Source organism: Balearica regulorum, chromosome 17, assembly GCF_011004875.1.
Source record: "Balearica regulorum gibbericeps isolate bBalReg1 chromosome 17, bBalReg1.pri, whole genome shotgun sequence".
In the NCBI taxonomy this organism is placed as follows: domain Eukaryota; kingdom Metazoa; phylum Chordata; class Aves; order Gruiformes; family Gruidae; genus Balearica; species Balearica regulorum.
The window spans coordinates 12,700,485-12,725,433 of NC_046200.1; the positions used below are offsets into that span (position 1 = coordinate 12,700,485).

At 37.8% G+C, this 24,949-nt stretch overlaps 1 protein-coding gene across 10 annotated transcripts in view; it reads left to right on the forward strand.

The window, feature by feature from the left end:
• Nucleotides 1-24,949, forward strand: part of CIT (citron rho-interacting serine/threonine kinase) — a 73,889-nt gene that overhangs the window by 40,640 nt on the left and 8,300 nt on the right. For 6 of the 10 annotated variants that reach the window (XM_075769799.1, XM_075769803.1, XM_075769801.1 and 3 more), the window contains exons 22-41: nucleotides 887-1,061; nucleotides 2,427-2,624; nucleotides 4,867-4,920; nucleotides 12,663-12,860; nucleotides 13,342-13,535; nucleotides 14,045-14,180; nucleotides 14,605-14,709; nucleotides 15,999-16,139; nucleotides 16,294-16,401; nucleotides 17,100-17,262; nucleotides 17,511-17,675; nucleotides 18,863-19,000; nucleotides 19,278-19,458; nucleotides 19,668-19,759; nucleotides 20,055-20,159; nucleotides 21,036-21,205; nucleotides 22,195-22,275; nucleotides 22,483-22,618; nucleotides 23,798-23,937; nucleotides 24,806-24,898. In XM_075769799.1, coding sequence (XP_075625914.1) covers nucleotides 887-1,061; nucleotides 2,427-2,624; nucleotides 4,867-4,920; nucleotides 12,663-12,860; nucleotides 13,342-13,535; nucleotides 14,045-14,180; nucleotides 14,605-14,709; nucleotides 15,999-16,139; nucleotides 16,294-16,401; nucleotides 17,100-17,262; nucleotides 17,511-17,675; nucleotides 18,863-19,000; nucleotides 19,278-19,458; nucleotides 19,668-19,759; nucleotides 20,055-20,159; nucleotides 21,036-21,205; nucleotides 22,195-22,275; nucleotides 22,483-22,618; nucleotides 23,798-23,937; nucleotides 24,806-24,898 — 2,773 coding nt within the window. The remainder of the gene's footprint in view (nucleotides 1-886; nucleotides 1,062-2,426; nucleotides 2,625-4,866; nucleotides 4,921-12,662; nucleotides 12,861-13,341; nucleotides 13,536-14,044; nucleotides 14,181-14,604; nucleotides 14,710-15,998; nucleotides 16,140-16,293; nucleotides 16,402-17,099; nucleotides 17,263-17,510; nucleotides 17,676-18,862; nucleotides 19,001-19,277; nucleotides 19,459-19,667; nucleotides 19,760-20,054; nucleotides 20,160-21,035; nucleotides 21,206-22,194; nucleotides 22,276-22,482; nucleotides 22,619-23,797; nucleotides 23,938-24,805; nucleotides 24,899-24,949) is intronic. The other 4 variants (XM_075769805.1, XM_075769807.1, XM_075769808.1 and 1 more) reach the window with 2 other exon arrangements.

Below are 24,949 nucleotides of genomic sequence, written 5' to 3' on the forward strand. Positions count from 1 at the left end.
TCTTGGAAACCCACATAATTTCTCTGGGATAGGATTAATAACAGCTTATCTCACAGTGAACTTCTTAAAATATTAATTCATTAATATATGTAGAGCTTATGAGACTTCTAAGTAGAAAGCACACTATGAGGCAGAATTTTCCAATGCTTGATAAAATGATTCCAGGAATTGTAAATAATGTAGAAAGACCTTTTCTTCCTGTTGTATTTGGTTTTGGGTTTTTTTTTTTTTATGAGGGTATCCATTTCAAATTCTTATGGTAGTAATTAATCATTGCCAGCTCTCAAAATTCTAATGAGCACAAGTAATTATTTTTGTTCACTTTGTAGATTAAGACTTTGATCAGAGACAACAAAGCTTTGCTTCAATGTAGGTCAAGTTCTAGGTCCATTACAACTTAAAAACCAAACCAAAACAACCCAACCCACAACACACTACCCCCCCAAACCCTAAACCATAGAGTTTATCTTATGTCATGGAAATATACATTGTGTGAAAGCAACTACTCTTTGCATTTATTTTTGCTGTGTAGAAAAGCAGGTAATAAGGAATTGGTGAAATGAGAAGAATGAACTGAAGCTTATATATTGTTGTAGATTACCGTGTAGAAGATTAATTTTTCGTGCAACTTGCAAACATGGAATTTTAGTGCTCTGTATGTATGTTGATGAATACATTAGTACATGGATGTTTTGCAGACAGGAAGAGAGTTGACTTTTTTCTTTTTTTCTTTTTTTTTTTTTATTTGGGATGTAGAATTTAAGCTATGAACTTAACTATTCTACTTAACAGGAAACATGAAGTATATTCTTCCTTATTTCACCTCAGTGAAAGGACATATGTTAAGGACATTTTGGGTTTGTCGCTTGTGCTTTTCTCCTATCAGGAAAGCCCAAGAGGAGATGATTTCAGAGCTCAGGCAACAGAAGTTCTACTTGGAAACACAAGCTGGAAAGTTAGAAGCCCAGAATCGAAAATTAGAAGAACAATTGGAAAAGATGAGTCACCAAGATCACACTGACAAGAACCGCCTGCTGGAGTTAGAGACTAGGCTGCGAGAGGTGAAAACTTGGGTTTAAATCCCTCCAAACGAACTTCCTTGAATGTCCCCATTTTGAGTATTGTAGTGAGAACTAGAATTAAGTGGTTTTAGTAATTTAGTTTGGTCTAGCAATACTTTTTTTTCCCCTAGGAGTAAAATAAAAAAAAATCTAAAATTGCTCATTTGAAGCAGATAAAAGTAAGTATTAAGGATTTGTCATTCTTAGACCAAACCGAATCTGAGCTTTTAGATCATCTTGCTTTCTCAGAATCATATTTATGTTTTTTGTACAATATCCTTACAGTGTTGTTCAGCTAGACTTGTTATGGGGTAGAGAATAAAAGCTTGGCTTTGTACAATGACCAGCTTAACCATAGCCTTAGAGTCTACAGAATAGAGGACACAGCAGAATTGCAGTAAGAAAACAGGAGACTTGTTGCTTCACGCACATTTTTCAGATGTTTTCTGGAAAGGAAACCCAACAGTAATATGAAAATACACATTTTTAAATATTTGCGAGCTGTGCTGCATTTTTAGTTTTCTATCATCTAGTTCAGATCCACTTCAAATGTTCTTTTACCTTCTCCGGTCTCACTCCACTAGTTTTCAGCTAAGACTGAAATCTTGCCTTTAGCTAAGAGGGTTGGATAACCAACACATGTCCTTGTTTGACCAGAAGTTGGTTGGGACCAGTGTAAGATTTCTGGCCGGCTTGTTGGGCATCTGAAGCAGAACAAACAGATTCATTAGGGCTAGGGAAGAAGGTTCTAAGGCTTGGAATTGATTTTGAGCACTGAGATCTGCTCTGCTGCTTGTTCATTTCTTACCCATTTATCTCTGAGTATGCCTCAAGAAAACCTTCAACAGAAGCCATTCAAATAAACCTAGAGCCAGATGATCTGCTTGGTTTCTTTAAAAAGAATCTGAAGGGAAAATGAAATAGGGAAGTCAATTGCAAAATGTATGTGATGCTTACATACATGTAAAGGTTAGTATTGATGTTTATGCCTAAAAGTTCTCAGATAAAGATTCTCAATTCCAGTGAACAAAAGTTCATCACAAACTACTTCAACTTTTACACTTTTCACATCAACGTTTGATATGTGATATTGGAGTCGCAGCTGAAACTATTCTTGCACCCTTGTTGTTTCAAAATGCCAGGTTGCTTTTAACCTTTTTCAAAGCAAACCAGTAGGTTTTAGGTAGTAGACAAAGCTGCATCCTTGACTCCTCAGTGATTTAGGCAATCTGTCAAGATGTGAGTTTTGTGATAGACATGACAATGGCATCTTAAACTGAGGTCTGAAATGAGATTACATTGCCTATATTTTCTCTTTTACTAACTCATATTTGGATGGTACTTTGGTACTTTTTCTTTCTTCAGGTTAGTCTAGAGCATGAAGAACAAAAGCTGGAACTCAAAAGGCAGTTGACAGAATTGCAGCTGACACTCCAGGAACGGGAATCTCAAATTACTGGGCTACAAGCTGCACGAACAGCCCTGGAGAATCAGCTCCGCGAAGCCAAAACTGAACTAGAGGAGACTACAGCTGAGGCAGAGGAAGAGATTCAAGCTCTCACGGTGAGCCCTAAAATTCTTACTATGAGCTATGTATACAGATTAGAATTATGAGTGCATGTTTCATAAAGAGGTTAAAATGAATTTATACTATTTAATTTTTAATTTTCAGAACAGGATATGAATTGTGCCTTGTGTTGATAGAGGCAGGAATGGCTAAAATGTCAAATTTTGTATGTCTTATTATCTTTAACCGTATAAATGTTTCCTAGTAGTGGTTCATTGCTGCCAAAATGGAGTGATTGTAACAGCATTATTACTTTTGTAATGAGGTCAAAGTTGCGTATGAAATTATTCTTGTTAGGGTTTTACTCTGTGATTTGCTCATTTAAATAATATCCCATGAGTTTGAAAGTACTTGATGATCATAAATGTTTTGATGATTGATTTTTCTTCTGTCAGTTATCATGCTTTGAGAATACTTATTTGGGAAAAAAATCCCCAGATTCCTAGGAAAATACTGTTATTAGAACATAATTTTATTTCAATGCTTATTTCATTAAAAATTGTCACATATGTCTTGCTGTCTCTAGTGAGGTGTGTGAACGATACAAAGGCAAAAAAGTTCAATTCCCCCCCCCCCCCCCTTTTTTTTTCTCCCCCACTCCCAGTAAATGAAATTCTAAATTATATGCTGCTGGTTGCTGTCCCTTGAGTACAAAAAGATGTTTTCAAACTGCTTGATTCTAAATATTTCCTTCTAAAAGATTTCCAGGGCTGGGCAGAGTGGGGAGGGGGAGAGTGCAGAAGTATATGACCTGCAACCAGCTAACCCCCATTGAGCAGCAGTCTTGAATGACCTTCAAATCCAGTTATGTTGAAGTGTTGAAAGTGTGCATTCTCTTGCTCAGTGGCATTTGATCAAAGAACTGTTCTGAACATTTCTGCCACTGCTATTTTTTGGAAGGGATGGTGGGCTCAGCTGGGATAGGTGCTTGTATTATGTTGATACTGTGGGTAGATGAATGGGAGAACCATTCACTCAAAGTTGTTCTAAAGAGGGTACATGCTGGGAAAGTACAGCAGCAACATCAAGGCTTAAGAATAACTGAATAGAACATGGCATCAGTTTCTCTTTTGCTCAAAACTGCAGTCCTCTCCCAGCTGAAAGCTTTGCATAACTAATATCACTGCTAATGGGATGGCGGTGTGCTTGGTATCTTCACCCTACACCACCAGTAAAACAGATGAATATTTATGACCTGTGTTCACTCAGTTATTGTTTCAGTTAATTTGGCAAAATGGTAGTGCTTTTGGACCAGCTTTTGTAAGATAGTCCAGTTTGGTGGGCTTGGGAGTGTTTCTGCTATGGATTTTTTTTAATATACGTTTTTTATTTTTCACATTGCCTGTTGTGGTAAGATAGCTTTTTAGCTCTCATATTGGACTTCTGCTGAACAGTTGTTTTTTTTTTTTCTTTTTTTCCTCCTGTTTAGTCTCTTGGCTCTAAGGAAAATGTTCTGAATGAGGAAAGGTGGCTGGACGTGCTAGTGCACTAACCTTTCATTTGTTAAGTTTTCAGATAGCATATGACATTAGACACTTGTTAAATCAGTTTGATGAATTTTGAGAGAGGCCATGAGGCTGAAACAAGAACTTTTGCTTTGTCATGCTTTGCTTGTAAATTAGGAGGTAAAATGGTGCATGCAATTCTGCATTCTTTAAAATAAATGTTTGCACTTTTCCATACTTTGGATGCTGTCTTCCAAAGAATTGATTGTTCTGTTTCATCACTGCTTTTTAGAGAGGCTCAGGATTAACTGGTACTTTATGCTAGGATTCATGTAGATTGGCAGAGCTGTTTGGGATAGCTTGCATAATACTTCATTATAGTTTTTCTTTGCAAGTGTTAAATTGTATGCAGTATTTATTTTATATGAAATACCAATCTGGATGTGGAAGTAAAACCAAGTCAAATTTAAATGTCAAGAATGTACAAACTTAACACGGAATCGACATGTCTTCTGGTGACCATTTCAGATGGAACCTTTTACATAATTCAATTCTCAAGTTTGTACATTTTTCTAAAGTAGTTCAGAATTGGGACTGTAAGTGTATTTTGATTAAGTAGGATGTGACTTTTGCTAATCAGTTCTTTGCCACTACAGAGTGATTTCGTAGCCTGCAGCATCTGCCTTCCAAACTTTGCTTGCTGGTAGACTGTTCTGCAGTTTGTTTAGCAACAGCTGTTGGATTCGAATTCTATTGTATGAAAAATTGATGATTAACTTCTTACCTCCTTTAGGCACATAGAGATGAAATCCAGCGTAAATTTGAAGCCCTTCGTAATAGCTGCACAGTGAGTATTAAATACAGATCATTGAATTATTTTGAAATTAAGGATAAGGAAACAAACAATTTACTTATTTAATCCTTGATGACACTAGTTCCTAATGTGGACTTCTGGCTTCAAGGTGTTAGTAGGAGCTAGACAGATTGGATTTGATTTCTTTTAGGTTTCAGGTAAACCTCAATTTTGAGGTTTTAGTCTGATCATTAAATTGACACTATTCTTCTTTTTGGAGAAGAAAGTAAATTAAAATATCTCATTGCAGTGCAGCTAATAAGAATGGTGTAGCAGCTGCCAAAAATAATTGTAGGTGAAGATCTTTTCTGCTCACAGGAAGAAAAGATCTACCTGTCCAAATCCTGAGCTGCATTGTAGATCTAGGCCAGAGTGGAAAAGTCTTCATGCTACTCTGGGTTTTAAGGAGGATTTTAACACTGTTTGAAGAGGCAAGAAATGTTATGGTTCCAAATAATACATTGACATGTAGTCATCTACTCAGAGAGCAGAGAGGACTCTAGGATCTTAATTTGCAACTTCTATTGCTTCAGATCTTTTGACATGTTTTTAGATTCATTGCATCAATCCAGGACAGATGTCTGAGTGCTTTTCAATCAATAGGGATTCTTGCAGATTAACACTGTCTTCAGACTTGTGATGCTTGATGGGGAGAGCATCTGTCTTCCAGGACATGAATTACAATAGGACCACAGTCCTCTGAATCAGCACTGATTGCCAGTCTTTCTAGGCTTTTTCTCCTTACCCCACTCTGTAAGCAGGGCTTAAGTGCTGGTTTTTTAATCTTGATTGTTTCCCTGCTTCCAGTGATTTCCTCAAACTTAAGTTTTCATGCTGTACAAGTTTTTGTCTTTTAAAAATATCTTTTCAGGATGAGAGTTATTCTGTTTTTCTCAGTTGCTCTTTAGCACTAAGCAAGGGGATTCTTCTATCCATAGAATATACTGATATGAAGAGACAAGGAAGTAGAGCTTACCAAAGTGTGTTAACCTCTAAAAGAAATCCTGCACAAGAAACTTTACTTTTTGTTCCCTTCTTTGTTAGATTGATCCTTTAGCTCCATATGTGCTATCATGTATCTCACATCCATAGCTATCTTGTTCTGTCTTGCCCTTCGTACAGACAGACAGCTTTCTATGAAAATGCTTATGTGATCTCCATGCAGGCAAAAACTATTTGTGGAGAATTTGTAGCTGCTTTTCACTGCATAGTAGGTTGCCTTTCAGAGGTCGTAACTCATCATCTAGTAACACTTTGGCTCTGTAAGTGTGGTGAACAATCTCCAGCAGTGAAGAGTGACCCATAACATTTCAAGAATGTTGACAGCTTCAAAGGTTCTGCATAAAAGAATTTCTAAAAGTGTTGTGCATTGTAAGACCCTTCAGTGGGATAAGTGGGATCAGATGTCCTCATCAATAAGAAATTAATTAAATAGTTCCTAAATGAATAATACATGCTCATCATACATTCTCTTTCCAGCCCAGGAGAATGCATGTATAATTTAATTGACCATGAACAGAAACTTTCTTGTTCTGCATTATGAGTAGTTCTAGCTGTCCATCCTGTCTACTGAGGAGCGCTGAGAGAAAATATACAACAATCTTCTGTTGGCAGTGAGGGATCAGGGAACATTTATTACGGTGTCTTCCCCAGGTGTTTCAACCTCATTTGTATCTGATTGTGACCAGTATGATGCAGGCTTTGCTTTTCGGTGACCATGTGATTCTACTTAAAGGTGATTAGAATTTATACTCCATGTACAATAAGATAATACTTCAAGGGAATAATTGTAGTATGCTGCTACTTATGCAGCATGATGAGGGGGTTTATTCTTTTAGCAAGTTTTCAAAAGATATCTTTTTTAAGCTGAAACAAACTCCTTGAACTAGTCTAGCAAACTTTGGTATGGAATTATTTTTTATTTAATCTTATTGAGAAGCTCAAAACAGCATAAGAATTATGAAAATAAGATTAGACAGGGGGAAGATTGAATTACTTCAGTACTTTTTTAGTATTCAAAAGTTAAATAAAAATACTTAATCTACTTTCTTTAGCATTTTTTCTGTTTCTTTAGCTGCACAAGGCTCACAGCTTCCAATTGTAGAGAAGGCTTACACCTCAATTGTTTGTCTGCTTTCCTCATACCTTCATTGCAGTCTTGGTCTTCCTTTTGCTGAGGTCTCTGACCAAGCAGACCTTTTTTAGGTTCTCCTATTTGTTCATTTTAAATTTGCTGCGTTTTGAGGTGCATACATAGAGACCATTGCTATGTTGTTGGTCGTAATTTCTGCCTTGTTTGTGAATTTATATTCAGTTGCTCCAATAGCTCTGCATTGTTTCATATTGTGACATCTCTCTCTTACTGTTGGGGGTCAAAAAGAAAATGCTAGCTTTTGCTTTCTGTGTGTCTCAATTATGCAAGAAGTAATAGGATACATAATTACAATAAAAATTGTAAATTGTAGTACCCGCTGTACACGCACACAGATGCATGTGGGCACACACGAAGAACAATATTTTATCAAAATCTTCTCACCATGATAGCTCATCCAGCAAATCTGTTGAGGGAGAAGTACTAGTTCTCTACATTTAAAGAATTATTCTATCAAAAATATAATCCATTTGAATGTTAAAAATATTTTCTAGACAATCAGAAGATGATCTAGAAGTAAAAGGCATTTTCTTAAATAGGAAAATTTACATATTTGTCAGTTGTTTCCAGCTGCCTCTTAATTATGGCTTGTTGTCAGATCATCGACACATTTGAAGTTAAAAAGGCAACTAAGTTATCTAAATAATAGTAAGATTGTTCCAAAAAGAAAACATTCAGTAAGCGGGTGGTAAAGTCTATAAATATTTAGAAGAAAAGAATCCTATAAAGTAATTACACTCAGCTTAGTAACATACTATTGCTATTCCAGGGAATCACCATCTGAATCTTCTTTCAGGTACAGGCTGTTGCTTTTGCTCTAGCAAGGAGAGTGGCATTTCTTAACGCTAATTGGATATTGCATTTCCATTTATTCAAGATTGCTTCAATAAAACAAGGTTTATCTCCCCTCCTTCAGGTTCTTTTGTCATCATATTGTGTTTCTATCTTAAGGATAGGAACACAGGCTTGATTCTGCACTTGTCTGTGAGACTAGATATTGAGGCATTAAATTTGCAAGCCTGTTAGGCGTGTGTATAATTTTAGTCATGCATAAAGTCCTGCTGACTTTAAGATCCTGATTCCACATTGGCTCAATGAGTTGGCATATAAGAATAATCTTTGTTCTTGAGAACTTCCAAAACTCTGTCTGAAGATGTTTTATACTCTGATGCTAAATTATGTTTCACAGTAAAGGGATCTTGCCCACTGTAAGAAGGCTAATACCCAGGCAAAAACTTTTATGTGGCTTTGTTAAATTTGTTTAAAAAAAAAGTAAAAAAAAAAAAAAAATTGGTTGTTGAGCATGTGGGGGTTATCCCTGATTCTCATTTCACAGAAAATGTGATGGCAGATGCCAGTTACAGGCAAAAATGGAGCTTTGTAGGTTTTGTAGCCTGACAAAAAGTCAGACTTCTATGGTGTTGATGAGGTGTTGCTGTGAAAGAGGCTAATGGGACCTTCACCGTGGACGATGACATCATCATCATTTGAGGATGAGGATCATGGTTGGTAGAGGCAGCTTGTCTTCTGGGAACTAGGATGGAAGAATACAGGAGACTATATGTTTTAATAAAGGGTTGGTGTGGGAAGGAGAGGTATGCAGTCTCTGCAATGTCCTACTACTCTGCAGTTACTAACGAGAGCAATGTACCTCAAGCTAAGCCATGATGAGTTTTTGGAGACTGAGATCTCTGTGTAAGGTATGTTTCAAGTCACAGATGTTCTCTGACTATGGAGAGGGGAAGCAAGTGAGGAGTTCATTGTTGTATATGGATCAAAGAGGTAGAGATATGACTGTATCTATCTGCAGCTGCGTTCAGTAAGAGGCTTGGTATTCTGCTCCATTACAATGGTTGGTATTTCTCCGCTAGAAAAGCTTTGTGTCTCGGATCCAAATGTGAGTAGGTTAAGTTAAAGTGAGTCTGATGCCTGCTCTTGTTTCCTCCTCACAATAATTTTGGGCTGAGATAGCTTTTTCTTTTTTTCCTATTCTGACAGCTAGCTTTCTAGTAAAGATTAGTGGGGATGGGGAGGAGTGGAAATGGAGAGTAAAACTGCGCATTAGCCTGGAAGGTCTGAATTTGTATGAAAAACATAAGTTTGTATGAAAAATTGCATTAAACTCCAAATAACATGCTGCTGATAGAATCCTGAAACAGTTAACCATGCTGTGTCCTAGCATTTTCCTGCATGTTTGTTGGCGTGAGATGTCTTGATGAAGGAATAAGGTTATGGAGAAGTTTGCAGACTGCAGTTGGTATATTCTAAAACAGTTTCCTTTTCTCCTTTCCCTCGTTATTTTTGCCTGTGGTTTTGATACGTGGAGCACATGGATTAAATTTTGTACATTGTGTCTGATACACACACCTAATCATCATGGCCCTGAACTACTTGTTGCTATGATACTTAATTTGTGATCCATGCCTGGAGAAGTTTGTAGGGCCAGGTATAATAGCTGTGAATCTGCACAATCTCACAATAGAGAAACACTTTGCTTTTCTGCAACTATGCAATGGGGAGGGAATTGTGATGAATATGGTCACTTTTGCCAAAGAGCTGTTATGCTTGGGTTGCTCTGTAGCATTTAAAAATGAGATACAGTCTTCTGTATGAGTATAAAGATAATTTGTGTGCTTAGATGTGGCATGTAGTGAACAATCTGCCAGGATTAGGGTGGTGTAGCTAGATTATATCTCTCTTTTGTGGGTTAGTTGTGATGAAGATGTGCATAGATTGAAGAGAAAATTTCAGTTGCTCTGTGAGTGATGATACAGTGGCAAAGATAAGGCTTGCGTAGATTGTCTAGAATGGCTTTTCCAAGCTTTCAAGTGTTTGGTTGTTTTATAAACTTTAAATGTGAAGATTTTTGTAATTATCAGTTTCTAAAGGATATAATAGATTTGGGGTTTTTTAACAGACTTTCCTTTAATGTACTTACTAATTAAATTCCAGAATAGTTCAGGGTTGGTTGGTTGGTTGGTTTGGGTTTTTTTGCCTGGGAATTTCCTTAACTGAAAATAAAAATACCTAAAGTTATTAACTCTTTTCAGGTACAGGATTCTGTAGATTGTATGTATGTATGCCTAAAGCAACATTTCCTATCAAAAGTGGTTTTTTGATTCGTGTTTCCTTTCTTCTTGGTTCCCAGGACTGGCATATCACACCTGTGTCAGTATTACCTACTGCTATTTAGGCTTTATGGTATCTATAAACTCTGTAACCCCGTTGGGTTATACGTAGCTGCAGATAAATCAAATTTTTCAAAGCTATCAACAAATTTCCCATTTCCCCATGAAAAAAGGAAAATTGTACTGAGAAGAACAAATGTTCTCTCTTTAAGAAAATAAAAATCTATCAATTTGTATAGATTACATTATGTAAGTTACAATATATTTGGAATTTAAGCCAAGCCATCTTGGAATTGTCAATAAGTATACTCTTAGGAAAATATTCAAGAGAGGAGATCACGTTCCTTCTTCTAGAACCCTTCTTTCTTAACTGCTTTGTTATTTGTCTTAAGTTTTCCAGAAATATCCTATTAGATGAAATGTAACAGTGAAATTGAAATGGTCTGGTTTAATTTTAGTTATATTCAGGGAAAGAAGTCAAAGTCTCAGAACATAGAATAAAGGTGAATTGGAGCTTAACTTCCAGCCCCTAAGGGATAAAATCATCTTGAAATACAGGCAGTTTTACAAAAATGAATTAAGTAGTTTGACATATTAACTCTGCATGTCACTGTATCCATTTTGTGTTTCCCCATCTCTGCTTTCTTGTATTTCAAAACATTTAATAAGTTTTATAGAAAGTACTTGTATTAATATATAAAATATATGTGGAAAAAAACATGGATGTGTAAAAGATATCTTAAAACTGCCTAGATATGTGGTGTGATTAAACATAAAAATAAGTAGAAGAAAAAGAGAGATTATCTTATCTGGCAGTTAATAGAAATCTCAGATGTTACCTGTAAGGATGGCAGGTAAAACTGTAAAAAAAAAAAGTTCTTCTGTTCTTTTTTGTTTATGTAATTCATTTATAAGGTCTAATCCCTACAGCAATATAGATACTGACACATCCTTATGATACAGTCTGCGTTCTTTGAAAACTTGACGCATATAATACAGAATAAAATGTATTTTGAATAGGGCAGTAAGAGTGCACTCTTGTGCTTTAGAGTATGAATCATTTTCATTTGACCCGAAACATATGGGTAGCAGGAACTCCCCTTCATCCAGCAGGGAGTAATGTCAGTTGGACTTTTTCTGCTGACAGTTTAAAAATCAAATACTGTTAATTTAGATCTAGGAGAGGCATGGGTAAAAGGCTGCCAATATATGTGTTACAGATTCTTCAAAAAGAAATGGTTGTCATCTTTCCAGATAGCTGAGAAGAGCTGTATGCTCTATGCTCTACTGCTTTAGATATTTAAGTCCTTGGCTTGTATAGGAAATTGGAATGTTTAAATTTGAATGTGTGGCCAACTGTGCTCTGGGATTTTAATTTTTCCCATTTAACAAATTACATTATTCACTTTGACATCTAGGCAAAAATGCCTCTGGAACATATTTGTAAGAGTTGAATAGGAATTTTATAGAGCTTTCCAGTTTCTGAAATTCTTTTTATTAAGCTGACTTCAAGATTATACTGAGGTTCCTTTCTCTTCTGTTGTGATGACATTGGTTTTGAGTTAGGAGGAGGTACAGGTATTCGTCCATCCATCCAGTGTTCATGGCCTTTCATTCATAAAAATCAAATGGGACTGAGAAAACGCCCCACTGTTGTTCATATTTTTTACTTTAAATTGAAGGGGAATATGGTTTAAAGCATACAGTATAATGCTATTCGTATCAAACAAATGGACACTTCCATTTCCTTAAAGGCAAGGCTATTGTCCTTGTTGAGTTTTTGCTTTTCACTGATTTTCTGTTAGTATGTTGTGCTGCCACACTTTTTTCTTTCTTCAAATATCCTGTGCTGCCATCCGTAATGCTGTTACTTTGATAGAATACATTTCTTAAAATTTTTGTGCTTTTCCTGGTTACATACAGTGTTACATATAGTAATATAAACAATTGCTAGACAGATTCATCAGATTGTATTGCCTCCATTGCACCTCTTGGTCAGTTTTCTTCAATATCATGCTTCAAAAGCCTCTGTGAGAGGTGTCAGCCTCACTTATCTTAAGGGGAGATTGAGGCAAAAAAAGGTAAAGTGCTTTGGCAGAGGCACAGTGTAAGTCAGCAGCAGATCTGAGAATACAACCAGAACTCCTGACTCCCAGTCCAGTGCTTTAGATGAGACAGCTCGCTCTCAAATAATAAATTGCATTGCAGCATACTTATACTCTAAACAAACAAACAAACAAAAGCAGCCATTTTCTGTATGAAATATAACTCTATTCCTAATTGAAGTACACTCCTGTGCATAAAATCTACCATTGCAATATTACTTTTGTTAAAATTTGAAAAAATTTAAAAGCCAGGTTATCTCCTTGCTTGGCAACAAATGGTTCTGTGAGAGGAGAACACTTTTTCAAAAACTGTACTCACTGACATGCAATTTAATTTATTTTTCTTTCTAGGTGATTACAGATTTGGAAGAGCAGCTAAACCAGCTCAGTGAAGACAATGCAGAACTGAACAATCAGAATTTCTTCCTGTCCAAACAACTTGATGAGGCCTCAGGGGCCAATGATGAGGTAGTCCAATTGCGAAGTGAAGTTGACCATCTCCGTCGGGAGATCACTGAGAGAGAAATGCAGCTTACCAGTCAAAAACAAGTAAGGCTTTATAAATCTGGATCACAATCTGTTCGTGATAGCTAGCTGTCTGAAAGGCAAAAAATTCTTTTAAATCTGGAAACCTATAAGGAATGAATATGCTTCCAGGGGCAATGGCTTAAACCATTTCTCATTTAAGCCTTCCTTCCCAGAGCAGTTGAGTGAATGGAAATTTTTGATATTTCCCATTGTATTTTTATGCAATTTTATTTAGAAATTTTGCACTCTGAAGATATTGTAACTTAGAATTATTCATTTTAATTTTATGACCCTGGAAATTTCAAACTTTTCATAATGAGATAGAACTGACATTAACGGCAATCACAAGTGAATGTATGGAAGTCTTGAAATAAATGGGTTGTGATTTACCAGCTTATGTTTGCTGCCAATTTACATGTACTGTAATTTAAATGGTAAGACTGAAGCTTAAAGTGCACGCTGGATGTGGGATGTGAGAATTGATAGGAGGATTTATTTTTAGACTATGGAGGCCTTGAAGACAACATGTACAATGCTGGAAGAGCAAGTAATGGACTTGGAGGCCCTGAATGATGAACTCTTGGAGAAAGAGCGTCAGTGGGAAGCATGGAGAAGTGTTCTAGGGGATGAGAAGTCCCAGTTTGAATGTCGAGTTAGAGAGTTGCAGAGGATGCTGGATACTGAGAAACAGAGCAGGTCTCTCCCCCCTCCTCCTCCTTTTATTAACTTTTATGAAAATGCTTTATAGAAGCTAGTACAAAAAATATATTTAGAATAGGATATGGGAGTTGGAACTAAATATAAATTCTTGTGAGGTAGTTCTAAAAATGGTTTATTAGTTAATAGTCGTTCACCAGTGATATTGTTCCTTTTGTTTCTTTGCAAGTGAGCAATGCATGGGGAGTGGTATTTATCATTGTAACTTATAAAATGTCTTGATTTATTATCTTCTACTTTATTATGTGGAAAAATAGTCTTTGCTCCTGACTGTTCCTGTGGGGTCTTGAAATTTTCAGGTTGTAGTTCTAGCAGGGGCAGGAACAGGGTTATATAATATAAAAGTGTTGCAACAAACAGTCTGGCTTTATAAAGTAACATCTTGAATTTGAGGCAAACCCCTGAAAGAGTTATTGATGCCACTGCATGCTAGGAAGAGGTCAAGCCCAGAAAAGAGTTAGGTAACGTTATTTTCCATTTTAATACAGAGTGAGAGCAGATCAGCGTATTACTGAATCTCGCCAGGTGGTAGAACTAGCTGTCAAAGAACACAAGGCAGAGATTCTAGCCCTCCAGCAAGCACTAAAGGAACAAAAACTCAAAGCTGAGAGCCTTTCTGATAAGGTAAGTAATTTTCAACCCTGGACTTCCATAATTAGATTAGATACTTTTCTAGAGATATTACTTCTAGAAATGTGGTCTTGAACAACTTTTCCAAGATGTTAGAGCAAATTAAAAAGACTGGAGGTCATAGAATAGAATTCTATCTTCAAGCCAAAGACCTTGAACTTTATTTTGAGAAAAACTAAAGCAGAAAGAAGCCTACAGTGCCTGGAGTGTACAGTGAAGTCCTTTGCTAACTTGATACCTGCATTTCAGCAATGGCATACCAAAATGTTGTTTGGTTGGTTTTCACCCTTAGAGTAAGTAAAGGATAATTGTATCATTTTTCTTTAGTGTGTGCTTGGTGAAGTTGGATTTTGAGATTGTGGAACACTGTATTAATTAGTGTTCAATGTTATTCTGAGCATTTGTCCTACCTGCCTAGCTCAATGACCTGGAGAAGAAGCATGCTATGTTGGAGATGAATGCACGCAGTTTACAACAGAAACTTGAGACTGAAAGGGAGCTCAAGCAGAGGCTTCTGGAGGAGGTAACCTTGGAAATTCATGTTATAACTTCAGAAGAAGGTTCCACCTCTTGAGGGGGGGGAAATTGTGTGATTAGCAATGTTACACATCCATCCTTCTTCTGCATAACTGGGGAGATTAATAACGTTGGAGGTTTTGTTTTTACTTAAAACTTTCCAAACTGTGCAGCAATGTCTGGGAGAAGTAGAAGTGAACTGCTCCTCGAGGGAAGGTGTGCTGGGAGCCAAGGGTGACAGCAAGCCAGGCAAGGACAGGGACCTTGCAGCCCATAGGCACAGTCCCACAGTACCTGAACAAGAAGAGCAGAGCAGGTTTGGTGAAGGTAACCAGGCTCAGCCAGTGGCCCGGTGATCATTACAGAAGCCTGCAGTGATGAGGCACATCCTAGGTCAGGTCTGCAAGGCAAGGTCCGTGCCCAGGCATAGCATTCTTACAACAAAGCTTTGACCAGACCAAGTGCAAGGACCATAGCTCAAAACCAGCTCTGGAGCCAGTGTGTTGGGGGTGCATGGGTGGAGGCCACAGGTGAGCCTTCTCACAGCTTTTTCCATAATTTAGCTTGGGTCACAGAAGTCTGATCCAAGGTTACACACTCGCACCATATCAGTGAGACATTGAATGCAGGCAGCCAGACCTGGGCAGGGCGGGAAGAGGCTGCAGAGGAGGATTTCAGGGGAAGGGTGGTTACAGGCAATTAGACAGGACAATTAGAGCCTTCTGGGGTACTTGGGGTACTGACAAGTTATCCCAGAGTTGAGAAACCTCAGTATGCATCACAGTGAGAAATTTCTGGCTCTTGCTTCATAACATATGAGTGTTAATGGTTTTTTCTTTATCTCATATGATTATAGAGGAAGGAGTTTATCCTGGTTTATAGGAAAGATTTATTTTTTTTTTTATTACAGAGTAGTGAGATGGCTTCTGGTGATCGTATAGAGAGCTTGAGAAAATGGCATTCAGAAATTCTTCATGTTTCTGCAGTCTTATTAACAACGGCAAGATTTTAAATGCTTAAAAAAAGCAAATAACTTGAACATGCAGTTGAAAGAAATGGTATTGCTACAAATTAACGTAAATACACTACACAGAAATGCTTCTTTAGTCATAATGTGTTCTGAAAGGAAAGGAAGGAAAACTTCGAGAATATTGTGATTTTTCCATCTTTTAAAGAATTGTGTGTTTACTTTTAAGTTCCGCAATGATGCTTATTTTACAAGGAGTGATAACATTTAATAGCTTTTATTTAAAAACAAGCAAACCAAAACACTGGCCCTTGTTTTCCTGTTAACAGCAGGCAAAGCTGCAGCAGCAAATGGATCTGCAGAAGAATCACATCTTCCGCCTAACTCAAGGTCTGCAAGAGGCTCTCGATCGAGCAGATCTTCTGAAGACTGAAAGAAGTGATCTGGAATATCAGCTGGAAAACATTCAGGTGAGGGTGAGGAAACACTGGGCAGGGCTCTGTATTCCCTGTGATCTACTTTTTCTGTATGACACTTATACTATTTTTTTTTAGCTCTGTTCTGCTATTGAGTTATCTGTTTCTTCTATTAACCTGAAATTTCTTACGTGTGTGTGGTTCACAGGTTCTCTATTCCCATGAAAAAGTGAAAATGGAGGGCACTATTTCTCAGCAAACCAAACTCATTGACTTCCTGCAGGCAAAGATGGACCAGCCAGCAAAAAAGAAAAAGGTGGGTGAAAATGTTTTGAGAGGCATGGAATTAAATGATGGTTTTGTGATTAGTTCCGTGCTGTAGATTCATAATTTTGTTTTATCTTTCTTTGTGTAACACAAATGTGTCCTCATTTAAGAGCCTTCTGGGTCGCTGAACGCAAACTATACTAGGCACAATGTGTTCTTTGTGGCTTTTCAGTATTTTGTTATGCCTACAATATTTAGGTTGCAACCCAATAGCTACATGTCAGTGAGGCTGTAGGAATACAGAATTTTAACCATGCTTTTTTTTTTTTTTTAATGGTAAGTATGTATGTGTGTATGAACATATTGTGTATCTAGAGTGGTTGTCTTGTAGTTACAGCACAGGATTGATAGTCAGATGATGTGACTTGTGTCGCATCTTTGTCATAAGCCGTTCTGTCATTTTTAATTAAGTACTTTAATTTTAACCACATATTTTGAGATCCTCTGTTTAGATGCTTTTGGAAACTCAAGGTGTGAGTACTAACAGGTAACGTATGTCCCTCTTTAAAGTAATCCATATCTCAACATTTTCTCTCCAGTGCCAATATGAACTAAAAATCCATCCTTACACATATTAGAATTACCATTAGGCCCTCTGGCCGGACTGCCACTAGCTAGTTTCACTTTGCCTAGTTTAAGCCATCTCTTACTAGGAGTTAGGAGTTGTCTGTGTGTTTCTGTTGCTAGGGCCTGTTTAGTCGGCGGAAAGAGGACCCTTCTTTACCCACACAGGTTCCCCTGCAATACAATGAGCTGAAAGTGGCACTGGAGAAGGAGAAGGCTCGTTCTGCTGAGCTGGAGGAGGCTCTACAGAAAACACGCATTGAACTCAGATCTGCTCGTGAAGAAGGTAGGGGTTAACAGAAAAGGTGAATCTGGAAGGAGACACATGGTTTTGGTCTGAAAACATGCCTTTAATTGTGTGCCCCTATAGCAGTAACTTACTATTGTTTAATTCTTATCTACTGCTGTGAAGATGCAGTAAGGCTACACTGTTTTTCTGCAGGTTGTAACCACTGAATGGTTACACAGAACCACTGCTATGAAGCAATGTTACGTATTGGTTATGTTAATGAGTGGCATTTATCTCGTCTATAGCTGCTCATCGGAAAATATCAGACCACCCTCATCCATCTACTCCAGCCACAGCCAGGCAGCAGATCATCATGTCTGCCATAGTCCGCTCACCAGAGCATCAGCCTACTCCGATCAGTTTGCTAGCTCCACCCTCCAGTCGCAGGAAGGAATCTTCCACACCAGAGGGTAGGTTCTTTGTTGAACTTTTCTGTTACTATTTTTCTGTCAACTATTTCAATGCTATCTTGTTTAAATTTCAAAACCAGATTTTTTTTTGGGATAGGAATATTAGATGATAAGTTTTGCTTTTGTTTTTGTTTTCGGTTTAAAATTCTCTAATGGATTATACAATTTATTTCTGAAAACTTCAGCAATAAAGTAATTATTAGCATGGATTGTTTTAAGAGCATGTTTTTTTCAAAGGATTATGTTTTCTGTACTGCTCTCTGCATTGATCAAAAGTATTTGTTGCTTAGCAGTTAACATATTTACTTATCTAAACTGCAGATTTGTTCTGCTGAGTAGAAGGTTTCTATCAAGACTTTTGGTAAAGGGAAAAAGACTTTGGTTAGGCATAAAAGGAAGATATCAGGTCAAAGATGACATCGATATCCTATTAACTAGAAAAAGGGGATACCGTTCCATTTGAGAATGGAGGGCAGAGGATCATCAGAAAAAATTAAAGGATTGAGGGCTCTGCTCATTGTTCTTAGTTAACCAGTATTCCAGAGCAAGTGTTGAGCCCAGAGACTTGGAGTTAAAACCTCCAGCCTTTAGCTGGAGAAAGCCAGAATCCACAAACTGGTCCAGCCATGGACCAGGTCACAGGCAGGGAAGAGAATCATGTTCATCAGTAAAAGACCATGCCTTGTAGGATGGACTGTGCTCAGTACAGATCCACTAAGTGAATTTTAGGTACGCTTTAAGATATGCTGGCACTGATGTTTAGCATGAAGGCTGCATGAAGAAGGCCTGCTGTGTATTGATGACAACAGTATAGGTTTGAAGGGTTTGTTAGCTATACGCAAAGTTGAGAGATGAGTTTAGCACGTTGTAAGAAATGGAGCTGAGTGGAGACTTGAATTCTGGATGGTTTGATTGACATAATCTTGCTACACCAAACACTAGCCATTTCAATTCTATGGTCTGTTCTCAAGTGGCACATTCTGTGCATCTGTATAAGGTAATTTACTGAGGTGGTAACGTAGCTTAAGATTTGCAGATTGCAAAGGAAAATGATGTCTATGCTCAGCAGGGCTTTGATACAGATACACAGTCACTTTTTATTACCTGGGCCTTCAAATGCAAAAACCTACTCTAATTTTTGTCCCTATCACAGTTTTCATCTTGATAATAAATTTTGTCCCTTCTAGAGTACAGCCGACGCCTGAAAGAGCGAATGCATCATAATATCCCACATCGTTTTAACGTGGGGCTAAATATGAGAGCAACAAAATGTGCGGTGTGTCTGGATACTGTGCACTTTGGACGGCAAGCATCTAAATGTCTTGGTAAGAGCAGAGCATGTGCATAAACAAAGTGAAACTGGACGGTAAAATGAAAAAGCATCAGCTGTCTAGAACAGATTTTCAGTGAAAGCTGAAGAAAGGACCAAGTATGAAGACTTTGAAACTAGTTGGTGCAAACATTCTACTAGAAAACACCTGATGGTTTAGTGTAGAAAGAGATTCTTGGAAAAGCTGGGGTTTGTGTGTTAGAAGTTGAGGCAGCTGTGTCATGATTTTTTTTTTGTCATTTAACAGAAGTTTTTCTCCGTCCTTTTGTCAGAATGCCAGGTGATGTGTCACCCAAAATGCTCAACTTGCTTGCCAGCTACTTGTGGACTGCCAGCAGAATATGCCACGCACTTCTCTGAAGCATTCTGCCGGGATAAAATGAATTCTCCTGGTCTGCAGCTGAAGGAGCCAAGCAGCGGTCTACGTCTTGAAGGCTGGATGAAAGTGCCAAGGTATGAACATGAATCTTAGTGCTGTATCAGGTGCTGAAACATTTGGAACAGTTCCTTCTATTATCCTGGCTCCTACAATGTGATAATCAGTGTGTGCCCATTACAATGACTTATTACCACTGAAATGTGTCTTTCTAGGAGTTGCATGCTTGTTTTATTGAGAATCCAAGCAGAAAATACAACCTGGTTTTGTGCTTATTTATTTTCAGGAATAATAAACGTGGGCAACAGGGCTGGGACAGGAAGTATATTGTCCTGGAAGGAACGAAAGTGCTCATTTACGATGCAGAAGCAAGAGAAGGTAACTTAGCATTTCTAGGAAGAACATTTCTTTTAATCTTCAGATATTGTTTGGTGAGTTGAGAAGCTTAAAGATTGTTACTGTTTGCTGTGGCCATACTTAATTTAGCTAAATCTTCTGTATTAAGGCAACATTGTTGTTTTTCTAGACACTTAGCAGTTTTATGGGCTGCTATGTCATAATAACCCAGCTGTGAAACATCCAGTCTGTATCCACTTCATTTTGCTACCACAACTATTTTCTTGCTACTGACTTGTTTCTTGTTTCTTAACCTGTCTCCCCATTCTCCCTGCAGCTGGACAGAGGCCTCTGGAGGAATTTGAGCTCTGCCTTCCTGATGGTGATGTAACTGTACACGGAGCTGTAGGAGCAACTGAACTTACCAATACAGCAAAGACAGGTGAGAATCTTACGTAGATGAGGTCAAATGGATTTCATCTGGCTCGCCACCAGTTGGCATTCTGTTTGGCTGAACAGAATTTGGTCCCTTTAACTTTCATTCTGTAACTGTGTAATTTTGAGGTTACCTCTATTTGAATTAGGTGAATAGGTCAGTCATCTAGATTTAGTTACACATGGGTGGTTGCTTCTGTCATGCTAGTTCAATTGTGAATAATATAATCATCGAGCCAACTGGAAGTAAATTTTAAGAGTTTTGTGACATACTTAAAAGCACTCGGTTTATTTAAATTTCTTCTTTCAATGCTCTCTATCAAGTGTGAAGTGTCATAATTCATGCCACCATTGTGCTCTAACCAGAAAGTCATTAATTTAGAAATACTGTGGGATGTATACAGTCTCTTATTATGAAAAAATGTTGATGTTTTGATTTGTATGTATTGAATAGAACGGATGAAAAGATTATGTATGTCTTGACTTTGACATTAAAGGATACAGATTGTTAAAAACAAAGGTTTCCATAACCAATTTTTACAGATTTTTCTTGAACAGTACAGGGAAAACTTTAGTCAAGTGGCTGTTTTTGTACTTTTTTCACAATGGTATTTCCTTCTCTTTTGAATAAAAGCCAAGAAATTATTTTTATTTAGTAGAGACAGCATTGTATGTATGGATTGCATACATCCAGCTAATACTGAGCTTAAGTAGCTAGCCTGTGCAGGACCTGTAAAGGAGAAACCTATGTATAAATTGCCATGGTAACACATCATGAGAAATACAACTTCTCTCCAATGAGGCTGAAAGGTGTTGATTTTAAGTCCACTGACAATATTCCAAAAACTAATCTAAGTCTTATTCTATCTATATAACATCTCAGATGTGCCATATATCCTAAAATTGGAGTCTCATCCACACACCACTTGCTGGCCTGGTAGAACACTCTACCTGTTAGCACCCAGCTTCCCTGACAAACAGCGCTGGGTCACAGCACTGGAATCAATAGTGGCAGGTGGGAGAGTTTCCAGAGAAAAAGCTGAGGCTGATGCTGTGAGTATAAAAGTTTCATTTAATAATAAAATATTCTGGGAGGGAGCAGAGTTTTGAAAAATAATTTTTCGGTATTTGCCATACTGAGGTTTAACTGAAGGTAAGTTATTACTTCTGCCTCATGATGTACAATATGAGTACCAGGAAATGAGTTCATTGTGAGACTGATGCTTTATATTACAGTGCCCTTCTTTAGACTTGGGGAGTGTAGTAAGATCCCAAAATTATATCTCTGTAATTCCAGCAAGCAGAAGAGGAAGAATGAGCAGTTAGAACATGGTTAAAATCCAATCTCATAACGTACTACATGGAATTAGCAAACCTTGAAAGAAGGAAATAAACAAGAAAAAGCTCCCTCCTCTCCCATTCTTACAGAGTCGGGGGTTTTTGTTTAATGGGGGGGAGGGGTGTGTGCGTGTGTGTTAGTTTAAGTTTTATTCCTGTTAAGAATAAGAGGTTAACTGGAGTTGTTTTGGACAGCCTTTTTCATCATTGTTGCACTGATAACTCCCTCTTTTCTGATAAAGGGAGATTTGATTCTATGGCATTGCATATTAGAGTGTTAGCTCTGGAGGTAGGGAGTATCTGATGAGCAGGAAATCACCACTTTTCTTGTGCTAGCATTCCTTTTGTCTCTGAGGAAAATACATGGTCCCACCAACATTTGGACTTGTCTTTAATCCTTCCCCTAGGAAAATGTGACTGCTCCATTGCAGGAGACTGGGGGAAGGGGAAAGAATAGGGGGAACAATAGGTTCTGTCTGAGTTTAGGTTAATTTGGATCACTTTGCTTGACTGTGTTTCAGGTAGATAAAAGTTTACTAATTCTTTTCTGGGCAGTATTCCTGCAATTTTTAGCTTTCTGAGATAAAGAAATCTGTGCCAAGCTTTTTGCCTGTCTGAAATAATGACCTTACATTGTTAAAATACTAATAGAGAAAGAGATAAAGATTAACTCAACAAAAAAATATTTCTTTTTGTCATTGCAGAAATTGCTCGGAAACTCCCTGCTGAAGCTAGAGGGTGAAGACCGTTTGGATATAAATTGCACAATGCCCTTCAGTGACCAGGTAATGATAATGTTCCACTGGGCTTTCTGAGTATTGGATATTTCATTCCTGTAAACGGTGGCATCCTAAGAGCAATATGTGTACTTATATACTTGTTTGTTGGCTTGTTCTTTCTCTTCAGGGGTAAACAGTATCGTCCAAGTTTGTTCATGGAGCATTCCTTGTTCTCCTCATGCTATTTTTATTTTTTTCCTGTTTTCACTGTAGGTAGTGCTGGTGGGTGCAGAAGAAGGTCTCTATGCCCTGAACGTCCTGAAGAATTCCTTAACACACATCCCAGGAATGGGTGCTGTCTTCCAAATTCACCTCATCAAGGATCTGGAGAAGCTACTCATGATAGCAGGTAGGGAGCTATATGTTACTATTTGTCCTGCAATGTATGGCAATGCTTTGCACTGCTGGGAGTACTACGGTGCTGAGGGCCAGACTTTCATTTAGATACGTTACAGGATTTTTTTCTTCTTTTTTTAATGAGTATATTGTCAGGAATCAGTTACTGTGGTTAACACAGTATTGTTCTTGTAAATGACTCCGTTTCCAAAGCTGAAGGAAGGAGGAACCAGAGACAAAACATTTCCAGCTTAGGGGCTGGTCGTCATTTTAAGTTCAATTTAAAAAGCGTTGAGCTGATCAGTGGCCATCTCGCTGCTTAATCACCTTTCTTTTTAAGGTAGTTAACCATTAAGGTAGTGACCACGATGTGATCACTGTGGCCTAGGTCCAGCAACTCTTAACCTCTCTTGCTCTACAACACTAATCCATGTAACAAAATGTGGAGTTCTTTCATGGCTTAAGATTCCCTTATGACAGGAATACCAGCTTTAATCTCTCCATCTGTGGTTTTCCAGAGATAATCCTTCCTACACTGATGTAGGCATGCTGAACATTAGGGCGTATCTTCATCTGAAAGCCCAAATTATCAAATGTCTATATGACATTTGTAGGGAATGAAAAACAAATACTCTCTCTTGTTCTGTTTGTTCTGCCTTTATCCCCAGGTAAAGACTTAAGCTGTCCATGCTTTATTTGTTTCAGGGTAGTAGAGAAAAAAGCAACTGGAAAATCTCACACAAAATTAGGAGAAGGCTACGTTCTGTATCGCTAGCCTTCTGAGAGGGATTGCGCTTGGCCTATAATGCAATTTATTAGGGCACTTCTTGGAAATCCATTGTCAGCTCTGCTGTCACAGAGAGGCTAAAGCACCTTGTACTTTAAGAAGTTCTGCAGGGTAAAATAAAACTTCCTGGCTAATTTTGAATAGTGTCCTAATGAGGCCACTGTTACCATGATCTGCTAGATCTTAGCAACACTAATAACCCACGGAGAGAATGTGGTTGGGGTTTTTGTAAGTTTTCTCTTTCACTTTTAATAAGAATAATATGGAATGAATTCTACGTGGTGCCTTGTGGCTGTTACCGCAGTAACAGCCTGTGATGACAAGCTGCTGCTTAGGCAACCAAACAGACTTTTGTAGAGAATATGGAGTTTTCCCTTGATGAAATGTAACCGTTTTTGTTTCCAGGAGAAGAAAGGGCTCTGTGTCTTGTTGACGTAAAGAAAGTGAAGCAATCTCTAGCCCAGTCTCACCTCCCAGCCCAGCCCGATATCTCACCAAATGTCTTTGAGGCTGTCAAAGGATGTCACCTTTTTGCTGCTGGAAAGGTAAGATACAGCTCCCTCCTGCCCCCAGACCACCCTTTAGACTGCACTGAGTTTAATATTAATGAAATCAGCATCTTTATTTCACTGGCAACAAATCCAAGGTCTATATTCTTGTTTTAAATCTTTTTCTTTGAATAAGAAGAGTACAGAGGCTGAGCAGGAGACAGCATGGAGGATTGACTACTAACATGAATAAATTCAGTCAGGATGACATGACGGTATAACCTAAACTGCTACATAGTAAGAAATACAGCACAGTGTAGTATCACTGCCTCCTCACAGTTGACTTCAATTTTGAGATTTACAATTAGTGAATTCTATCCCCTGTTTGTTCTTGAATGTCATGTAACAGTTTCCAAGCCAGCAAATTTACTTAGGTGTTTGCGTCACTTGATAACACTTGAGGTTTATATTAATTCCCAGTTTTAGTATAGAACATTTAGCCACAGCAAAAATTCTCATTAACAATTACTTCCACAGACTACTTTGATAACAAACTGAACATCATTCATTTCAAAGTGATGTTTAAGATACACAGTTTTGGGGGTTAAAATTTAGACCTAACCTGTTGAATTTCTTATCCCTTTTAATGAAACATTTTTCTGTGAAAAACCTTCAAAGTTTTTATTAACTTTTTTCAAGTATGAAAAAAATCATAGAAGCAGTTCAAATTCACATTCTCTTTTGAGATTTGAAGAGGCTTTTCATTATTTCACTAATTCACAATAACTACCCTATTAAAAATGTACTTGTGTATCTCTGTAAAGTTCTTTTTGTGGCAAGAAGTACTCAGATCAGTTTCACACGCTCAGCGTTAGAACGTACTCTCTATTACCGTCCTGAACTGTGCTTGTAATCTTCCTTACAGGTCGAGAATGGTCTTTGTATCTGTGCAGCCATGCCCAATAAAGTGGTGGTTCTGCGATACAACGAGAGCTTGAGCAAGTTCTGTATCAGAAAGGTAAGCTTAGCGATTCCCTTCAGTAGCTAAGGTGGTTCACATATTGCACTA